At 40.4% G+C, this 12017-nt stretch overlaps 1 protein-coding gene across 10 annotated transcripts in view; it reads right to left on the bottom strand.

Moving 5' to 3' along the window:
• LACTB (lactamase beta) overlaps positions 1-4882 on the bottom strand; it is a 33806-nt gene extending 28924 nt beyond the window's left edge. For 4 of the 10 annotated variants that reach the window (XR_003436386.1, XR_003436387.1, XR_003436388.1 and 1 more), the window contains exons 1-5: positions 4448-4878; positions 3930-3996; positions 2268-2458; positions 1632-1983; positions 541-706 (exon numbers count right to left, since the gene is read on the bottom strand). Coding sequence is in view for 6 of the 10 variants with exons in the window: in XM_027123233.1 (XP_026979034.1) it covers positions 541-706; positions 1632-1983; positions 2268-2458; positions 3930-3996; positions 4448-4810 (1139 nt within the window). In the remaining 4 variants the exon portion in view is untranslated. Of the gene's footprint in view, positions 1-378; positions 707-1631; positions 1984-2267; positions 2459-3929; positions 3997-4447 lie in introns of those variants that run through there. The other 6 variants (XR_003436385.1, XM_027123231.1, XM_027123230.1 and 3 more) reach the window with 4 other exon arrangements.
• Between the last annotated feature and the right edge of the window lie 7135 nt (positions 4883-12017).

Genomic DNA, 12017 nt, shown 5'->3' with positions numbered 1-12017 from the left:
TTTAAGTATACGGGGCACCATGTCTGCAACTGATTTCCAAACGGCTGAGAAAAAAATAACATAGAGACTGACAGATAAAGCAATGTGGTAAAATGATTAACATGTGGGGAATCTGGTTGAAGCGTATATGAAAATTCTTTGTACTACTTTGTGTAACTTTTCTACAAGTATGAGACAATTTCAAAATTTAAAAAAAAAATTAAAAAAAGGTAAATAAAGCATGAACAAAAACATAAAAAAAGGGATGATGGAAGAGCAAATTATAGATGCCCGTGATGGGTGCAATTTTAGTTTAATTATTCATGTGCTTAAATTATTATTGCTATCTTTCACCTAAGGATCTTGGGGTACTTCAAATATATGTGTATTTGAAAAATAAAATATATTTTATTTTCCTTACATTATAGGTGGAAAAACAGACATGTAGAAAGCTCCCAAAATGTGGCAAGTTGATTCTGGAATGGAGACAAGCAAAATGTGACTTTAAATTGATAACAGTGTAAAGATGAACACCAGACACACCAGAAGGTATTCATTTACCTTGCTCTATTGTAAATCACTGGCTCATTTTCTTCCTGCACAGTTGTCAGCATATCCAAGTCATGGAATATTTTCTGCATATAGTCCAAATATTTATATCCTGAAGCTCTTTCTACTATGGCTGCCAATAGGGTATAGCCAAAAGTTGAATACAAAAACTGACTACCTTGAGACATCATTTTAAGGGGGAAAAAAAAGAAAATGCTTCATTATTATTTAAAAACATGTAAAATATTTTCCCACTGAAAATTGGCATATCTTTAAAACTGGAATATTTTACTTTAGCATTTAGGTAAAGATCATGGATGATAAATTAACAAATTTAGTCAACTTCGCAATGGCCCTGCTTATTCCATGTCTCTAACACAAGAATAAAATGATGATCCATATACTTATCAGTTTTTTTGTTTGTTTTTTTGTCTTTTTTGGCTGCGCCGAGTGGCCTGTGGGATCTTAGTTCCCCAACCAGGGACGAACCCCGTGCCCCCTGCCATGGAAGCACGGGAGCCCTAACCACTGGACCACCAGGGAATTCCCACAAACAAGTTTTAAAATGAAAATGGAATACAAGTACATAAGCCTGCAATAAATTTAAAGATAAAGTGGTTTCAGTAGGCATCATATCAAAAAATATACAGAAAAAGTTATTTTTATAGATCAGCTTTTTGGGAAATAAAATTTAGTTGATGCATGTTAATTTAAGAAATGAAAGCACAAAAGAAGTTGAACAATTTAAATACTAAGTTAAATACTAATGAAATACTAAAATATTAGCAACACTTTATCATGCCAACTTCGGTTTAGATTTTATTTGGAGAATTTTTCCAATATTTAATTTTTTCCATGAATATCTTGATACTGAGAATCCTCTAAATGTCTAGGTAGCCTCGATGAAGCTAAATCAAACAACTAGCTGCCTGGATGCTAGGCTCTGTTAAGAACTACAGGCAAAAAAGCAAACATCTGACAACAAAACCCATGCCATAATCATCAACCACACTGAATGCACTCAGGATGGTATCATTTTGCATTTTCTGAAAATTAATACTTCAGTAATGATGACTTTGTAAAAAGAAGAAATTAACACTCACCAGGTTTAAAGAACAAAGGGTCATTTTTAAATAATCTTAGGGATTCAATTGAATTTTCAAATTTTTCTTTCAAATATAATTCGCCTTGTTCAAAATCATTCTTTTTCTTGCAAGGTTTTGAATTTCGGCCTTTGGCTTCATTATCTTGCTCTATCTTAGCTTTAGCAAAGTCATTCTTTTCATTACTTTTGCCTCCTTTTACTTTTAACTCTTTTTCTTGGTCAGATTCCATCGTCCCTTTCATCATCTTCAAGGCTTTATAAGCTTTCTCTTCTTTCACCTTTTTCATGTCCTTTTCATAATGACGAATTCCACTTAAGTGGGAAATCAATAATCTTGTTGTGACAGAAACCTAATTGTAAAAACATGAAAATTCAACTACAATATTAAACTGCATAATAAAAAGTTAGTAGCCCTGGAATAATGTTTCAGCAATATTTTCCATTTTAAACTGCTACTAGAATAATGTGTCATGTACACACCTTTAGCCTCAAATTTCAGAAAAATACCCACCCGGTTATTATCTGGATAAAACAAAACTTTAATCCATTAACATTAAAAACAAACCAAAGAATCCTATGAAAGCTTTTAAACCACTTAAATGACAGTAGAAAAATGAACTGTGAGATTTATTACCTTTTCACCTTCATATTCTTTTTCTGGGAATTCAGGAACATAATGTTGTACTGGAATATCAAGATCCAGTTTCCCTGCTTCCCACAATTTGGCAATAGCAACCATGGTGAGGCTTTTGCTGATACTAGCAATTCTCATAACTGTCTCTGGCTTGCATGGTACACGGTTCTCAACATCAGCATAACCTAAACCTTTGGGAAAAAAAGCAAAAAGTCACTATTAATAGGCTTCATGGTCAAAGGAGTCTTCAAAAACTGTAATAATACTACCTTAAAACATTCTATGTGTTTATCTAAAGGAAAAGATATTCCACTTGTATAAGTTAATTAAAACTCAACATATAAGGGATAAGTCTTAGCAATACTGACAACAGTAAGCCTAACAATTTATCCTTATAGCTAAACTGAAATTGTACACGGTACACAACAGTAATTTTCTGATTCAGTTACTAATGTTTCTTAGCTTATCTAAACAATTTGGTTATTCCATATTTTAAATAAGTTACTCTACATTCTTTAAAGAAAATATCATTGTTCTTCAGATTACATTTATTCTTGATTTTTGAGTGACTTTCTACTGAATTCCTTAAAATAACCAATAAAAACAAATGTGAAAAGATGCCCTGCAAACCCAATCTAGTTAATCATTAATTTAATTCAGCTGCAAGTCAGAAGAAAAACAGTGTACCACTAATTTAAAGCTCTTTCTAGAAAATATTTTAAGTTTGGTTTCATCTTCTACAGGATAAAGATGTGGAAATCTGAGACATACAAAGAACTGAGATCTGAAAAGAACGAAAAGGCATACAATAATTATTTTCACCTGTAAATGTAAATTATGCTGAAAATATCTGCATAAAAACAAAGCCCTCACCTATAGAGCTGACTTTTATATAATTCTGGATTACAATATCCGTCATAAATGTTGATCGGGGTACACTTAAACTTGAAGGAAGAATCATTTCTCTTTAAATTCAAAACCTTACCGCTCCTATCAACTTCTAAAAGGTACTACTTCCTCTAAACGATGTCTGAAACAACATTTCCTAAAAATTGAGTTCCTAAAAACCTGCTGTGATGAGTTGGACCAATTTGTGTGCAATGAAAAAATAAATCAAATTATAAAATGCTTTGATAAAAGTATGATAAAATGCTTAGAAGTCTCTCTTCCAAAGCTGCTTGCTTTTTGTTTGAAAAAAAAGCTGACACCTCTGCATAGTAAAAAAAAAAAAAAAAAAAACTAATAAAGTAGATTGTAAGCTCATTAAGGACAAGGAGTCATGTATATCCCTTGTTCTTAGTACAGTGCATTTTACAGAATGGGGGACTCAGTAAATTGTTGACTGAACTAAAAAAGAAAAACATTAAATTCTGACGTTTTATCTAGTCATAAGGGTTATCTACAAATGTGCAGTTAACAGACCGTTCTATACACCACTTTGAGAACAATACAACAAACCATCTTTAAGACTTCAGTTTACTCATCAGAGTCACACTTTAAACCCTGCTGTTTATATAAAGTCCAATTCTTTAGTTTGTTAGTTTTCTCTACAGTATGTATAGTTTTATGAAAACTGAACAGCACTTCATGGGATTCACGCCAAACAGTAACACATCAAGATTTCATTCACCGACTGGCACAAAACAAGCCAATAAATCAAACCTTCTGACCAGACTTCTTTTCCATCTACAGAGACTCCAACCACAATGCCCGGTGCGCCCACCTCATCCTAAGAGCCAAGGGGAGAGAACGGTTCAAAGCAGGCCGAAATCCCTCGCACGTCCGCCAGCGCCTTCCTCTGGTGGGGCTTCCCTCGGCCCGGGCCCCGCCCACCTCGGTTCGGGCCCCCGCCCACCTCGGTTCGGGGCCCCGCCCACCTCGGCTCGGCCGGCCGGGAGTTAACCGTGAGGGGAGTGCCCGCTGGGAGCAGTAAGGGGAAAGGGCGGTCCCCGAGGCGGGCCGTGACCTCCGCCCCGACTTGGGCAACCCCCCGAGAGCATCTGACCGTGGCCGGGAGGTCGGGACACGGGAAGTCTTTCTGGGAAGCCAACCGCGGGCATCCAGCCGCCCGGGGTGGCGTCCGCTCGCCCCGAGAGATGACCACCAAACGGCCTCACGCCGGAGTGACGCCGGGGGTGGGGCGCCGGGTTCCCGGCCGCCTACGCCCCCCGTCGCCGCACCTTGATTCTGTGCAGGAGGTCGCGGCTGCGGTCGATGGCTCTGGCAAAGCGCCTGGAGTGCGGCGGCGTCGGGGTCTGCGGAGACCACTGGGCGAGGGGCTGCTCCTGCAGCGGCAGCGGCTCGGCCTGAGGCGGCGTCTCAGGGTCTGGGGCCGCGGTGGGCGGCGTGGGGGACGCACCCCTCAGCCCGCCGGCCAGCTTCACCCCAAGCGCCAGCCCGAGACCCAGCCCGAGGCCTCCGACCCAGCCAGGGCCGAGCGGCGGCAGCCCGGCGCGCTGGTGAGCTGCACGCCGCCCGCAGCCCCAGGCGCAGCTCCCGTGGGTCACGGCCCGGTTTGTCACGGCTGACAGGAGCCGGTACATGGCGTCTCTGGCGAGCCTGCAGCTTCAGAGCTCGCGCAGGCCTGGCGGGCGGCAGAGGCGCGAGGAGGGGAGGGGAGGGGAGGGGAGGGGAGGGGGCGGTGACCGCCTTCAGGCCCTAGCAGTCGAGGCCCGATGGCCGGAGCGCCGATCGCATCGAGTCCTTCCTCTTTTCCTTTTTTCCTTTGCCTCGTCTCTTGATATTTCTTCATCTTTCTCCCCCCCACACACTTTTCCTTCTCTGCCTCCCCTTAGATCAAGTGTCACCTCCTCAGAGAAGCCTTCCTAGTCCCCGTCCCCATGAGAGCTCTCGCCACACCTAGACCCCCAGTGCACACGCCTCCTTAATAACACTTAACACTTACGTTTCACTGAACTAATCTGATTTCTTACCAGACTGTGACCCTTTGCAGAACCTTGACTTTTACTTTTGGATCTTCATCTCCTGCAACAGCGCTTGGCACACAGCAGCCGCTCAGCAGGCGTCTCCTTTCCCCCCAGGACCCTCTTTTCTCTCTCTTAACTGTCTCCATTGTCTCTTTTGGGCTCCTTCCATTTCTCTGAGGCCCTTCAAAATCCCTTACTTCTCAAAGTCTAGCTCCATACCACATCAAACATATTATATCTACGCCTCATATTTTTAAAAAACTTGGTGGTTGTTGTAAAACAAGAAAGTTGTAAATAAAATGTGCAGACTTCCCTGGTGGCGCAGTGGTTAAGCATCCGCCTGCCAACGCAGGGGACACGGGTTAAACGTCTCCAGCTGCTCTAACTATTCTTCATTTCTCAAGGTTTCCAAGCCTCAAACTGGCTCTAAGAACTAGACACAGTACTCGAGAATCTACCAGTAAAGTGAGACCATCAGTTCCCATCCTCTGGACAGTTACCATTTTTTACCAGTTGTATCATGGCATTTGTTCATAATGAATGTAAAAGACATAGCCAGTGGTGGTTACAATAAATTCTCACTTTATCATTCTTTTAAAAACTATAAATAATATGTGCAGACTTCCCTGGTGGCGCAGTGGTTAAGCATCCGCCTGCCAACGCAGGGGACACGGGTTCGAGCCCTGGTCCGGTAAGATCCCACGTGCCGCGGAGCAACTGGGCCCGTGCGCCACAACTACTGAGCCTGCGCTCTAGAGCCTGCAAGCCACAGCTACTGAGCCCACGTGCTACAACTACAGAGCCTGAGCACCTAGAGCCCGTGCTCCACAACAAAGAGAAGCCACCCGGTGAGAAGCCTGCGCACCGCAAGGAAGAGCAGCCCCACTCGCGGCAACTAGAGAAAGCCCTAGCGCAGCAACGAACATGCAACGGAGTTAAAAAAAAAAAAAAAAAAAAGAAAAAAAATTAAAAAGAAATAAATAAAATTTGCACTTAAAACTTTTAATCCAAAAGTAAATCATATAATTTAGTTAGCTATGATTTCTGACAGCTGTAGATGATCAGAGCTTCTTGTGAAATAAGAAACCTAACCTCAAACTATCAATACTACAAAATGTAAAATGTGTATAATCCTAATTGAACCGTTAATTATGTTAATTTTGAAGATAAACATCCATTCCAATTTTTACAATTTTCTCTTTATACTTTGGGATATATAATTATTTTTTATATATTACAATTATACTACTTTAAATGTTTTATTATTTTTAAAATTAAAATATTTAATATTTTAAATATTAAATAAAATTATTTAAATAAATAATAAATATATATTTCCCAAAGATTTTTGAAAGCCTGTAAGCCTTAATACTGGGACAATATACCCAATGTATAAAATGAGTCTGTCTTTCCTTACAGGTGGAATTTGTAGAGAGAGAATTTTCAGGCTTGAATTGACAAGCTATTGTCAAGAGAAAAAGATATAAACATCTTGAGCTACTGTTTAAGGAAAACGCAATAACAGTAACCACATCTAGTCAGAAGATACTGGGGCTAAATAATTATAAAGTGGTGGGCTGTTCATAAAGCCTACAACCCTGAAGAGATCAGTGTATCTTAGGACCCAGAGGGTTTGGCAGTGAAACTCACTGAGGTTCCTGGAGCACCACCTGCTGTTAGAGTGGACAGGTGCACCCTGTCAAGATGGTATTGGCGGTTCCCATCATAGGGGTCCCCACTATTCCAAGCACATGTCAGTGAGAGAAAAAAATATAAAGAGAAGAATGTAAAAGACATAGCCAGTGGTGGTTACAATAAATTCTCACTTTATCATTCTTTTAAAAACTATACATGTATGTTTTATGTACTCTTCTGTACCTCTCCTTGGATCAGAAGTGGAACAGAAGCAGAGAGCCATATAACAAAAGCCAAAGTCCTGATGGACTTCTTCCAGTTTAGAAGCAGGTAGAGACCACCCAAAGTATGGCTTCTGTGAAGGTAGTGAAGAATAGATGTTCTCCGTGAAAGCCAGGTGCCTAGGAGGCAACTTAACCAAGCAGCTGGCAGACATGTTGGCAGGATTTTTACTATCACTGTGAGGCAGAAGCCCAGAGCTCCGATATGTCAGCTGGCTCTGGACTGGGAGCCACAGAAACCAGGTAGAAGAAAAGTAAACCACAAGACAGGGAGAGGAGTGGGATGACAGAAAAAGAAAGGAAAAGGAGAGGAAGGCAAAGGAGGAAGGAAAGAAATTTTCCACTGAAAATAAACCTACAAACCAAATTTCTGAAACATATAAGGAAAATATTTCTAAAAAGACTTGCACCAAAATCAATAATCAAGAAGTGAAATCAGCTCAGACAAATGAACACAGTAGAACAATCTACAGAAAAGAAAAGAAAAAAAAAAGGAAGAGAAAAAAGGCCATTCCCTGGCTAAAAAAAGATGGATTAATAGAAAACAAAATAAACATGTTTTTTTCAAAGAATTCTCAAAGAGAGAAGTGAATCATAATATTCACAAAACGAACAAGGAATTATGAAATAATGAAACAAGAATATAAGGATGAAAAAGAACTTATCAGAAATCATATAAATAAAAACTCATGAGAGCTTTAGAAAGAGTATCTCTTCCTAAGTTGGAAGTACAAATTTGGTGAGCTGTCTCTATCCGAGGTCAGTTTTTGTTTTCCTTTAGTGTTTACTTTTGCAGGCTAAACGTCTCCAGCTGCTCTAACTATTCTTCATTTCTCAAGGTTTCCAAGCCTCAAACTGGCTCTAAGAACTAGACACAGTACTCGAGAATCTACCAGTAAAGTGAGACCATCAGTTCCCATCCTCTGGACAGTTACCATTTTTTACCAGTTGTATCATGGCATTTGTTCATAATGAATTTGTTGTCAGCAATCAAGTCTTTTTTTACATAAACCATGTAGTCAAACCCAGCTTCTCTTCCATATCAGGTACTTGCAAGATTGATTTAATACGTACAGTGTCTCTATTGACCTTTATCTTATTGGTTTTGGCTTTGTATTTCCATGGTATTATTTTAAATCTAAATTCTGTCAAAATAAACCTTTGACTTTCATCTTATCTGCAAACAAGATAGGCAAGCTTTCTGTCTTGTTCAAAATACTGAATAGGGCTGGACCTTAAATAGAACCCACTAGTACACCAGTAGAAACTTCTCTCCAGGAGATCAGAGGTCCAGTAGCCAATACTCTTTTGATATGGTTGTTCAAACAGATGGAAGCTCATCATTGCTATTCTGTGACTATTTTGTGACCCTCTAGTGTGATAAACCCTCTAGTACTATCATGAAGATAGTACTTCTGTTTCCTCTTCTTTTTTCCTCTTCTGAATGTTTCCCATTGCAATCTTGACCTCAGGTCCATTGAAAGCTTTTGCAAAACCCTACTTTATTCATCCAACACATATTTATGGACATCTGCTCTTTGCCAGACAAAGTGTTGAGGTTACAACGGTCACTCAAAAGAGACACACTCTCAGCCCTCCTGAAACCTCCTAGGCTGGAGGGTAAGATAGTCATGAATCACATAAACACACAAGTAAAGGTAAAATCCCAACTGCATTAAGTGCTGTGTAGGAGAAATGCAGTGTGTTGAGAGTTTATAATGGTGAAATTTGACCTAGTCTGGGAGATTAGGCTTTCTTGATTAAGTGAAATTAGATCTAAAACCTTAAGGTTAAATGGGAATTAACTTGGTTGAGTATGGGCAGAAAGAAAGAGGAAGTGTGTTCCATGAAGAGGAATCAGTAAGTGCAAAGGCCCTGTGGTGGGAGAAGGGAGGTTTCATTCAAGGAAGTAAAAGATAACCATGGCAGCTGGCATGGAGAACTAAGGGAAGTGAGGTGAGGGATGAGGGTGGGGACTGACCATTTAGGACCTTATCTCTCTCTCCCCTGTTATTTCTTTAGAAGAAGGAATACTCTTCTAGAGCAGCTTCTCCTTATAAGTCCTGCTCTAGTATATAGTGTAATATGTAATATTATGAAATACTATTTATTTTCTTGGCTTAACATTTCAGGTTTGCTTCATCATTCATACTCTGTGCTTTGGTCATAAATATTACTGTTAATCAGCTTCCTGCTCCACCTTCCAACCCCAAGAATTAGTGAGTTACTTCCCCCTTCATGCTGATACTTTCTTTATTCACAATTGTTCCTCATACTATCTGGTTTATAAGTTTTGTTTCAGTGACTTATTCTTTTATCCCTTAAAATTTTAAAAAGGATATATTTACTTTGGATGGTAGTTTGGGAGTATCGATTTAGCTATAACATATGCTTATAATTCATGACCCAGCAATACCATTTTTAGGTTATATATTCTACAGCAGTGATTTTCAAAGCATGGCCCTTGGACTGGCGTCATTAGCATCACCTGAGAACTTGTTAGAAATGCAAATGCGCAAGTCCCACCCAGATCTACTAAATCAGCGGTGCCCAGCAATCTGTGATTTTAAAACCCCACCAGCTGATACTGATACATGCTAAAGCTTGAAAAAAATCTACTCTAAAGAAATATCCGCATACATTGTATCAGGTAACTTTTGCTGTTAGAACAAGTATTTATTTAGCTCACAGGTCTCCAGGTTGACAACTCTGGCTGGACCCAGCTAGGCAGTTCTGATTTCCTCTGGCTCAGTCACTGTCAGCAGTCCGCTGCTGGGATAGCTGGGGGCTGGCTGGCGTAGGATGCCCTCAGCTGACACAGCTCAGCTCTGTTCGGTGTGGTCTCTCTTTCCCCAACAGCCTGGCCTGGGTTTGATCACCTGGTGGCTGGACAAAACTCCAAGGGATAGAAAGCAGAAGCATTCAAGGCCTCTTGAGGCCTAGGCTTGAAATTGGCACACTGACATGTCTGCTGCATTCTACTGGCTGAATTAAGTCCAAGGTCATCCTAGATTCAGGGGGAGGAAAAAGGACTTTACCTGTTGGTGGGAAGAGCTGCAAAATCAAATTGCAAAGTGTGTGGATACAGGGAGGGTGGAGATTGTGACTTTTTTTTTTTGCCATCTTCTACACACATGCATATAGAAACAATACAAGGTTATTGCACCATTTTTGATGATAACAAAACAATGAAAACAACTTAAATACCCTTCAGTAAGGGAATGGGCAGGTTGTGGCACATACATACCAAGGAATACTATGTATCCATTGAAACGAATAAGCTAGGTCTCTTTCTAGGTCAACTGGAAATAAAAAACTTTGTTTTTTGAATGAAAAAAAAGGAAACTGAAGAGCAATTGGAAAGAATACCATTTATATATACATATATATATATATATGTATATATAAAATAAGCACCTCTATTTATTTATTTATTTAGGCTGCACCAGGTCTTCGCTGTGGCATCTTTTAATTGCGGGATTTTAGTTGTGGGATCTTTTAATAGTTGCAGCATGCGGGCTTCTTAGTTGCGGCATGCATGCGTAATCTAGTTCCCCGACCAGGGATCGAACTCCGGGCCCTGCATTGGGAGCACAGAGTCTTACCCACTGGGCCACCAGGCAAGTCCCTACCATTCATATATTCTTAAAACCTACACAATATTATATATTTCTGGTGGGTACATATAATACATTTATGAAAGTATTACAGGAAGTCTAGAAGTATATACATCTAACTTATACCAGTGATTACTCTTGGAGAGTGGGAAAGGAGGCAAGAATTCAAAGTGGTAGTCAGAGAGGATATTAGCTTTATCTGTTAGGCTCTCATTTAAAAAACACATTTATATGTATTCTGTGAAATTAAAAATTAAAAAATAAAACACAAATTTCGTAGGAAGCTCATTTCAGGATAAGTCTCTTCTTTGACATGTTCTTCCAGGTCGTTATGAGATTCTGTCATTCACTCAGTCACATTTAGTGAAGACTGCTGTGTTCTATGCACTGTACTAGTCGCCAGGAGCACTCAATCTTGCCAAGTTCCCATCATTTTAGTCTCTAAGTCCTTCATTTTCTGACCCTTGTCTTCAAGTCGTTAGCAAGAAATTCTAGGTTTTTTTCTTACTGCATCATGGAGTTCCATGTTTATCAGAGAAAAGAGCTGTGAATGGTGGGGCTTAACCAAATCTGGATCTGGGAAGATGCATACCTCCCAGTGAACCTTGTCATGATTAAATAGATAGATGTCATCTCTCAGCAGGGATCACATACTGTGTTAGCATTGCCATTTTCTTTTTTTTTTAAGTTAATTTCTTAATTTATTTACTTTTGGCTGCGTTGGGTCTTCGTTGCTGCGTGCTGGCCCTCTAGTTGCAGCAAGCGGGGGCCACTCTTCGTTGTGGTGCGCAGGCTTCTCTTGCTAAGGAGCACGGGCTCTAGGCATGTGGGCTTCAGTAGTTGTGGCACTTGGGCTCAGTAGTTGTGGCTCACAGGCTCTAGAGTGCAGGCTCAGCAGTTGTGGCAAATGGGCTTAGTTGCTCTGTGGCGTGTGGGATCTTCCTGGACCAGGGCTCGAACCCATGTCCCCTGAATTGGCAGGCGGATTCTTAACTACTGCGCCACCAGGGGAGTCCCAGCATTGTAATTCATTTTCATCCCATCCCTATACCCTCTTGCAAAACCTACTCTGAGAGCTTGCTCCAAAGCTTTTATTGAGCAAAGGATAGAAGTTCATACATACTTGTCACAAATGACTGGATGACAGGTAGACCCTTACTCAAGGTAGGCCAAATCAGTTTCTCTGTCCCAGAACTTTGTAACTGTGGTACAGAAATTCTGGTCAGTCTTTCTTGAGTGGTTGTGCTGGTGGTATGTACCTCCATCCCTCATCACTCTTATTCAACACAG

The sequence above is a fragment of the Aethalodelphis obliquidens genome, unplaced genomic scaffold (assembly GCF_003676395.1).
Source record: "Aethalodelphis obliquidens isolate GAN/ISIS:26980383/991018 unplaced genomic scaffold, ASM367639v1 scaffold26, whole genome shotgun sequence".
Lineage (NCBI taxonomy): Eukaryota > Metazoa > Chordata > Mammalia > Artiodactyla > Delphinidae > Aethalodelphis > Aethalodelphis obliquidens.
The sequence above is the reverse complement of the archived record's forward strand: the minus strand, read 5'-3'. Positions and strand labels throughout refer to the sequence as shown.